General features: G+C 45.9%; 1 protein-coding gene across 8 annotated transcripts in view; it reads left to right on the top strand.

Annotated features, from left to right (window-relative positions):
- The window catches only part of LOC132464191 (caldesmon-like), a 22,993-nt gene that overhangs the window by 5,145 nt on the left and 8,652 nt on the right, over window positions 1-9,196 (top strand). For 6 of the 8 annotated variants that reach the window (XR_009527203.1, XR_009527201.1, XR_009527202.1 and 3 more), the window contains exons 2-9: window positions 2,198-2,301; window positions 5,318-5,452; window positions 5,767-6,157; window positions 6,331-6,894; window positions 7,311-7,346; window positions 7,447-7,514; window positions 8,116-8,359; window positions 9,097-9,196. The exon at window positions 9,097-9,196 is cut by the window's right edge and continues 29 nt beyond it. Coding sequence is in view for 5 of the 8 variants with exons in the window: in XM_060060445.1 (XP_059916428.1) it covers window positions 2,228-2,301; window positions 5,318-5,452; window positions 5,767-6,157; window positions 6,331-6,894; window positions 7,311-7,346; window positions 7,447-7,514; window positions 8,116-8,359; window positions 9,097-9,196 (1,612 nt within the window). In the remaining 3 variants the exon portion in view is untranslated. Of the gene's footprint in view, window positions 1-1,593; window positions 1,732-2,197; window positions 2,302-5,317; window positions 5,453-5,766; window positions 6,158-6,330; window positions 6,895-7,310; window positions 7,347-7,446; window positions 7,515-8,115; window positions 8,360-9,096 lie in introns of those variants that run through there. The other 2 variants (XM_060060443.1, XM_060060446.1) reach the window with 2 other exon arrangements.

Below are 9,196 nucleotides of genomic sequence, written 5' to 3'. Positions count from 1 at the left end.
GAATTTGTCAAGCTAATGTAGATATTTGTGTGTGTTTCTGTAGCCGTTTACAAGACAAATAACGAACTTTACTAATGGCAAGCCAGCAACCGCTCTATGTCAATAAGTCCCGTTATGTTGCGAGTTGAAGTGCAGCAAAAGTGTGGCTCCACTGCCTTATATGGGCAGTCACTTCCAAGGTCCACATGAAATATAAACTGCCATGCAATTGCTTGTATACCATAATGATGGCTCAGTCAGGCGAGCTGGTGGGGCTCTCTTGAGATCGTGTGTCCCGTTGGACACATTTAACTGCATGTCCTCATAAGGTTAAGTATGCATGTAAAACTAGCTATACTCACAGACTTTAGCCTGGTCTAATATCTCAATGGGAAACATTTCCTTGTTTGCTTTCTGTGTTAAAGTGTTAAAAAATAGGACAAAGTGAATACGGTTTGTGCATTTGTGTGTGCATGTGTGTACATGAAAGCCTCTTTTATGCATTCTCGGCCTATCTGCAAATTCAAAAAGACAGAACGACAGACATATACACACACCGACAGACCAATAGAGAGACAGGGAGATAGATAGTCAGATAAAGACAGAACTGCTTCCATCAAGCGTGAACAAACTCATTGTAATCTTCCTTTGATGAGATTCCCTTTGGTCTTTGGATTAATCTTGTAGAGTTGACTATTGTGCTTGGATAATTCTATTCCAACCAACTGGTGCCAATAACTACAGCTGCAGTCGAAACGCATTGGGTTGTAATAGCTCATCTGAGGAACCAGCTAGATACTTGCTACATAGATAGTTTGCTTATGTGATTTGGAAGCAGTTTAGCATAAATACGGTATCAAGTTAGATGCTTAATTCATCATCCAATATGGTGTGTATGAAGATGGATTAAATTCTCAGATCAAGTTATGAAAAACCAATCAGTTATGTTATAAACATTTCTCCAGTACATCTGTGATGGATTAAATGAAACACAAAAGCTCATAGCAAAGGGAAACAACCCGTGCATTGTATTTCCTTATTTAAATATATTACAATTTCTAGAGAAGAAAGTCTGGTTGCTTCTGAAGAAAAGGAAGAAATACTTTCCAGCTTTCTGAAAACCTACCAAACTCAATTAGAACCTAAACTATTCTATGTGTATAACTACATTAGCATATTTTCAAGAATTGTTTTAGATTTTAGATTAGTTTAGATTATTTTATTAGATTTTTGCTACGGCAGCTTAAATTGCAAGTGGAAAATTAGCATGATCATTGAATAAAAGGTGATGCTTTGAAGTGACCATCATTTAGATACTTGCCCTTTTTCTCAGTACTCCATCTTTGAGCGAATGGTTTCACACCTGGTTCAGTATGTTAGGCACATTATCTCTTATCTATTATCCAACGCGCACAACCACACACAAAGTCACAACATGAAGAGAGAGAGAGAGAGAGAGAGAGAGAGAGAGAGAGAGAGAGAGAGAGAGAGAGAGAGAGAGAGAGAGAGAGAGAGAGAGGAGAGAGAGAGAGAGAGAGAGAGAGAGAGAGAGAGAGAGAGAGAGAGAGAAAGAGAGAGAGAGAGAGAGAGAGAGAGATAGAGAGAGAGAGAGGGGGGGGCTTTTCCTTTTCTGGTAGTTAAACCTGCTGGAAGAGTAAGCAGGAATTAGTTGGGCTGCGGAAAGAGTCAGATACAAACCAGACTGCAGAGGATACAAGGTTGGCCCATGGAATAAACCCAGACACTGCTAAGGTACTGTAGAACAGGAGACACATTACGCTTGGTAGATGTTGTTGATGTTGTGAATACCTAGAGTAGTGACGTAGCATTTGGACTTAAATTAGAATCGTGGAGAGATGATTGATTAGTCCATTCATTTATTGTTCATTTTGTTATCGCAGAATTTGATTTAATCATAAATGTTGTTTTACATTGTCAGTCTTGAGTGTAAAGGTATAGGGGTGCAAAGGTATCAGTGTGTAAAGGAGTGAAGGTGTAGGGCCATAGTAGTAAGTTGTGAAGGAGTGAAGATGTGTGAAGCCCTATGTCAAGGTCTAAAGAAGTGTAGATGTAAAGGTGTGAAGCCAGGGGTTTTCAAGTGTAAAGGCGTGAACCTAAATTTGAAGGCGTAAGAAAGTGAAGATGTAGAGGTGTGATGGTGTGAGGCCAAGGCTCCCAGCAGTAGTGTCTAATGGTGTGGCGGTTGTGTGGTTTCCAGTGAGAACGCCAGCAGAAGCTTTGAGGCATCATGGACGATGACTTTGACCGACGCATGGAGCTGAGGAGGCAGCGGAGGGAGCAGATGCGCGTCGAGGGAGACGGGTGAGTGGTCCGGTCATCCCTCACATAACACATGAACGCACACACACACACACAAACTCACAGACACACTCATACATACACACACACCCACACCCACACAACCATACACACATACACATACTTGGAACATGTTGATAGGAAAGTTGGCTGTAAAACCGAATGGCCCCACGGGGACTAATAAAATAATGTGATTCTGAATCTGAATCTGAATACACACACACACACACACACACACACACACACACACACACACACACACACACACACACACACACACACACACACACACACACACACACACACACACACACACACACACACACACACACACACACACACACCGTAAAAGGGTAAGATTTGCCTTTGTCTCACCTATCCCAGTATTATTGAGTGTATTGTATACGTCTGTCGAGTGTCTGTTTCTTTGTCTGTGGCGTCTGCCTCATTTTCTGCCTGTCAGTTTATGCTTCCTCGCTCGTTTCTGAGCCCGTCCAGACCTTGGTCAGAGAGGCGAATGGAACAGACAAGAGTCGGAGGGTGTGCACATGATTCAAGACTAATAGGCTGCTTTCTCTCTCTCTCTCTCTCTCTCTCTCTCTCTCTCTCTCTCTCTCTCTCTCTCTCTCTCTCTCTCTCTCTCTCTCTCTCTCTGACCACCTGTGTCGCCATTTGTGTGTACCATGGTCCTCCCTTTTCTCGTGGACACATTGCTGACTGACCAGCAACCTCTAACCATAATCATTTGAGTGTAATGACATGGTCTCCTTATCTCAAACAAAACAACCTTATGCTGTTCATCCAACCCCCAAACCCCTCCATCTTATATGAAGAATGTAACACACATGGAGTTCATTCGTGATAATAGATCCTCATATGGAAGGGGACTGGTCGAGAAATGTTTGAACGACTAGTTTGCATGCTAGGCAGATCAAAGAAGACCTTCAATAACGAAAGGTCGAACAGCAGAATCTCAGTACACAGGCAATACCAATTTGTTCTTCGGTAGGGAACCAGGGATAGAAAGAAGATGAGAAACATACCCCAAAAAATCATCCCAAATGTGTACACTTGGAACATGTGGATATGAAAGTGTCATCCTCATCCCTAGTGTGTTGGCTGCTCTGCGCATCACACCACACAGCCATGAGGCATGCGCTACAGGGCTATTCGTGTAGTGTTGTGCATCTGGCATCCCTTATTACACGTTGGGTTCAGCTCCACTGAAGCCGTAATGTGGTACAGGACTGAAGAGGTGAAGCAGAGTGCTAAAGTACATTGATCATGAAGTCGTCGTGTTCACATGATCAATCACAACCCAACCTCACTTAATTCTCTTCCAGGCTGTCTGCCACGGCGTAAGACGTCTTATCAGGCTATTTTACGGACTTGCTGGGTTCAAGAGTGGCATGCCAAACTATTTTCTCAGAGTTTGGTAGCCAGCGGGTCTTGCCAGCCAAAGCAAACCCTGGCATGTCTGGCTGTATGGCTGATATCGGCTATAAAACACAGAAAAATATTGTTTTGACTGGCAGTGTTTTAATTTATTTCAGCGGCGAGGCATCTTGTTCCTTGTTTTGTTGTTTTGGACTCTGATATCTTTCATCTGAGTGATGTGTCCCGGTAATCAGCTGAAAGTGTGTGGGTAATGAGCAGCCAATTGAGACTATAGGGCTTGTGCATCAACACGTCAGCTCGCAATGACGGCCTCCATTTTGGAAGCATAGCAGCATTGGAGTGTCAGTTATTATGACGGTAGTAATGCGTTTTAGGTTATTGTTGATTGTCTAATGATTTGTCATTATCGGGAGAGGTTGTTCTGTTTGAAGCTGCCACAGCATTTCTCATGCGATATGGGGCGAAAGTTTTAGTCTAGGTTTCGATTTATTTAAGTTGCTTTAGGATTTTGAAGTACTACACTTCCCTTCCTCTCTGTGTCCTCTCAATATGGAGTACAACAACAAAACATCCTATGATTCATTCTGATGAGGAAGCCCGATAGAGACGGCTACAACTTTACTCACCCGAAACGTGAGCCGCAATCATGCACCCCTTCCATCAGTATGCTTCATGTCTCAATGCTAACCATTATGGGGGTGGGGTATAAAGTACGGTAGGCCTCTTGCTTCGGGGTAGAGTAACCCCTAATTGAATTACTTCCACGGTGGACGTGGCTTGGAAGAGCATCCGTTGGGTTTTTTCCGCCCCATTTAGCGCAGCGTGTTCTGTCTCTACGCTCAGAGACAAAGAGGATTCCTGCGGTCGCCTCCGCCGTCTTCTTTCTCTCCCGCCACATCTGCAAAACATTTTGTGCGGGTTTTTGTGTGTGTGGATACTCTCGGGAAGAGCTGGAATAAATGATACTGGTTGCTCTGTCAATGGGCCGTTTCAAGATCTCCCTGTCCGCCTGGTCAGGGCCGGTGGGGCCTTGAGAGACGGGGCCTGGCAGCGCTGTCTCGCTGGCCCTGGACCAGACTCTTACACTGCCAGCCAGTTCAGCTGCAGGATGTGTGCAGACCGAATGCTGGAGAACCTTATGTTCCCCAGTGTTTTATTTTGAGGTTATCATGGGGGGCTCTGATACCGATAGCTCTCTCTGGTCACTGTTTCAGTGTTGTGGTTTCAAGTATTGCGTTTTAAAGGATGGATCTATCCCGATACATATATATATACATATATATATATATACATATATATATATATCAGGGTTTCCCACAGCACTTTACAGCTTAGGTTGCTGCCTATGCAAAAGTTTAAATTGCACAAATTCATTGAATGTTCTTGTGTCAGTTGTTATTTTGACAATGTTGTTTGGCACTTTAGTAAATATCTCTGGGAACCCTGTGTGTGTGTATATATATATATATATATATATATATATATATATATTATGAACTGCCTTGCATTTCAGCTTTTTGGTTTCCATAGAAACATACATCATTATCATTATCATATCATTATCATCATCATTAAGTATCCACTTACGCTCACACTTACATCCTCTTTCCCATTGGCTCAGCGTGGGCGGGGGCAACGGCGAAGACGATGAGGAGGCCTCCCGGGAGAGGAGGAGGCGCGCCAGGGAGGAGAGGAAGAAGACGAAGGACCCGGAGGAGACTGGGGCCGAGGCTGGGGAGGTCGTCGACGCCAACAGGTACCACCATGGTCTCAGGGTGGAACCCATTTATTCAGCATTGAAACAGCAAAAATCGGTAACTGGAGCTGACGCAACAGACCGGCTCTTGAGCTCACCTTTTGTATGTGTGTGTGGCCACGTAAAGTTCCCTTTCGCTGTAGGCGCCACCGAAAATATATACTCTTAAGGAATCATCCTCAAAAGCATCCCTCACTGATTTAAAAACACCAAGCTGTCCCATTTGTAGGCAGTGCAATGTCCACCGATTAAGCCTGATTGCAGCATCTCCGTCCCACTGCCATGCGAATGACGTCTTTCTCATGCTCTCACAGTGTGATCGAGACCACCACCATGGAGACCACCCTCTCCAACGAAACCACCGCGGACCACCCCACTTCCAACGAGGCCGCAGACGCTGACACCCGCCCCGGCGACGACGCTGCTGACCCCAGCTCCGACACCGCCGCCGCCGCCGACAACGCCCCCGCCGCCACGGAGGGAGGCGACACCGATGACCAGGTTCTGTTGGACCGCCTGGCCCAGAGGGAGGAGCGCAGGAAGAAGAGGATGCAGGAGGCCCTGGAGAGACAGAAGGAGTTCGACCCCACCATCACCGCCAACGGCATGGACGAAGAAGAAGGGAAGGCTTCCGAGGGGAACGCGTCCCGAGAGGAGGAGGCGCCTACAGAGGAAGCTGCTGCTGGACCCGAGGTTGTGGCGGAGGTAAGGTTGTGCACGTTATATGTACGTATGCATTATTGGTGCTTGAAGAACCAGTTGGGGAATGACCAAAGACAAAGGTGTGGATCTCTGAGCTCAGTATCGTAGACCAACCGTATTTTTTTTTTTTTTTCTCATTGTATTTACAAAAACATGAAATGCTCGTTACCTTCTAGGAGGAGATTAAGGAGGAGGTTGTTGTAGCATCAGACCAGGATGTACAGCGGTCCGTTTCAGGAGAGGCAGACGAGGAGAGGGAGAAGAGAGAGGAGGAGGAGAAACAGCAACAGGAGAAGGAGGAAAGGAAGCGGAGAGAGGAGGAGGAGGCGAGGCGACAGAAGGAGCAGTTGAAGAGGGAGGAAGAGGGAAAGCAGCAGGAGGAACAAAGGAGGAGAGAACAAGAGGAGCAGCAAAGAGAAAAGGAGGAGAGGCTCAGGAAGGAGGCCGAGGAGAAGAAGAACAAGGAAGCGGAAATGGAGGCGAAGAGGAAGGAGGAAGAGCAAAACCGGAAAAAGGAAATGGAAGAAAAAAATAAGGAAGAGGAGCAAAAGCGGAAAAAGGAATTGGAAGACAAGAAGAAAAAAGAGCAGGAGGAAAAGCAGAAGAAGAAGGAGCTGGAGGACAAGAAAAAGAAGGAGGATGAGGAAAAACTGAAAAAGGAAACGGCGGACAGAAAGAAGAGAGACGAAGAGGATAAACTGAAGAAGAAGGAGGCGGAGGAGAAGAAGAAGAAAGAGGAGGTATCATAGTGTGTCTTGCATTTTCACAAATTGCAACCGGAGCACCCTGCACAACTCAAACGTAGTCACTGGTTTACTTGGCCCGACACATTAATACAGGCTGTGATAGAGGGACTTCGAAGCTTCCGGACAGTTTGAGTGTTTGCGCTGGCATGCTCGTTGGTTTGGCCGCAGTTCACAGTTTGCTCACTCTGGCTTTGCTTGCCAGTTGTGTTAGGGACGTGCGTTCATCCATCTCATGTCACCATCAGGCACAGTGTGAAGCGTTGTGAGCACACCTCTGCATTTCCTTCACTTCACATGAACCACTCTGTCATGGCTCTTTCCGCTGCTTCGATATTTGATCTCTCTGAAGATGTGGCCATTGCTTTCCAGCTCAATTAATCATTTTCCATTTCTTGGTTTTCTCTTCAAAGGAGGAGAAGCCAAAACGACTTGGTTTCAAGGATAAGGTAATTAGTAGGTTGCGATAAAACAATGAATGTCACATTTTTGTGTTTGACAAAACTGTTGGTTGTTTTTATGGTTTCTAACATCTAATTTCTTTGTCAGCTTGAACCAACCAAACAGACTGGAGCCTTCCCTGGCCTCAACCATCACAAACCAGAGCCCACACCGAGGTTAGCCTTGCTGGACTCCTTTGGTCATGAAAATCCCACCTTGATGTTCCAAACGTGCTAACACTTTACAATAAGGGGACATTAATGAGCCATTCCTTAACATTAGTGAATGCAGTATCATAGGGCTACGGGTTAGGGTTAGTGGGTAAGGGTAAGCCTGACCTTGTTAAATAATGTGAAATACATTTCTTAGTTAACTTGAACACCATAACTTTAGCTAAACACTATTAGTAAATGATTACTAGACATTAGTTAACTGTTGATTATCTGTGATATAAATAATAATAACCTTCCCTCATTGTAAAGGGTTACCCCAAACATTTAAAACAATTCTGTATGTGTGTGTGTGTGCGCGTGCGTGTGTCTGTGTGTGAGTCTTTGTGTGTGCGTGTGTGTGCTTGCCTTTGCGTGTGTGTGTCTTTGTGTGTGTGTGAGTGTGTTTCTTTGTGTGTGTGTGTGTGTGTGTGTGTGTGTGTGTGTGTGTGTGTGTGTGTGTGTGTGTGTGTGTGTGTGTGTGTGTGTGTGTGTGTGTGTGTGTGTGAGTGTGTGTGTGTGTGTGTGTGCGTGCCTGCCTGTGTGTGTGTGTGTGTGCGTGTGCCAGCCGCGACAGTGCCCTCTCCCCGGAGGAGGCGGAGCGGCTGGAGGCGGAGAAGAAGCTGGAGGAGCTGAAGCGGCGACGGGACAACGCGGAGAACGAGGAGCTGGAGAAGATGAAGCACAAGGCGCAGCAGTCCGGGGCCGAGCTGGAGGGACTGAAGAAGAAGAGGGAGGAGCGCAAGAAGGTGCTCGAGGAGGAGGACCGGAAGAGGAAGCAGGACCTGGCCGACAAGAAGGCCAAGGAACAGGTGAGGCCTTTCGGCCCAATGGTGGACGTGTTTGGTGTCAGGGGGACAACCTGCGGGACGTCCAATCAGCTGAGAAGAGGATGGGTGGAGGCACTTAAAGACAGTGTTTAGCGTTCTGTAGCATCTTATCCTAGCTGTCCATGTCGTATAGGGGGAATGGGTTGACCTAGCGATTGTAATTGCTTGGCACTTGTTTCTATGTACATAACTGTACCGACAGCGATATCATGTTGTTTCTCTTTCTTCTGACAAATGTACTTATTGTAAGTCGCTTTGGATAACAGCTAAATGCCCGACATGTAAATGTGAATGTGCAGGATGGTCTAGTGGTTAAGGGGTTGGACTCAGAAGGTACTGCTTTCGATCCCCTATGTCCACAGTCTCCATAATGAAACGACTCAAAGTCGCTTCGGATGAAGGTTACAGCACAGACACTAGAAAGCCTCTGCAGTACAGCTGATACGAAGGTATCAGCCAATTATGATGAAGTTCCCCTGTTGACGTTTACCGTATTACTTCATTTTATGGACCGTCCCTGATAGGAGAACATGAAATCCAGGATCCCTCAACTATTACACTACAGATTACTTTTTGGATTTAGTTTCTCTGTCTTGCGTTTTAGGCAACAACAACAAAAAAACTATTCTTGTGGAGGTTGAATGAAAGAGATGTAGTGGAATAAGGAATTGAACGCGCAACGTGGTTGAGGAAGCTTGTGTTGTTGTCTCGGACATCAGGAGGAGAGGAAGAGGATGAGGGAGGAGATCGAGAAGAGGAGGGCCGATGCAGTGGAGAAGAAGAAACAGCTGGACGAGTCTGCGGACGCCAAGCCCGTCT

Source organism: Gadus macrocephalus, chromosome 9 (assembly GCF_031168955.1).
Source record: "Gadus macrocephalus chromosome 9, ASM3116895v1".
Classification (NCBI taxonomy): domain Eukaryota; kingdom Metazoa; phylum Chordata; class Actinopteri; order Gadiformes; family Gadidae; genus Gadus; species Gadus macrocephalus.
The sequence above is the reverse complement of the archived record's forward strand: the minus strand, read 5'-3'. Positions and strand labels throughout refer to the sequence as shown.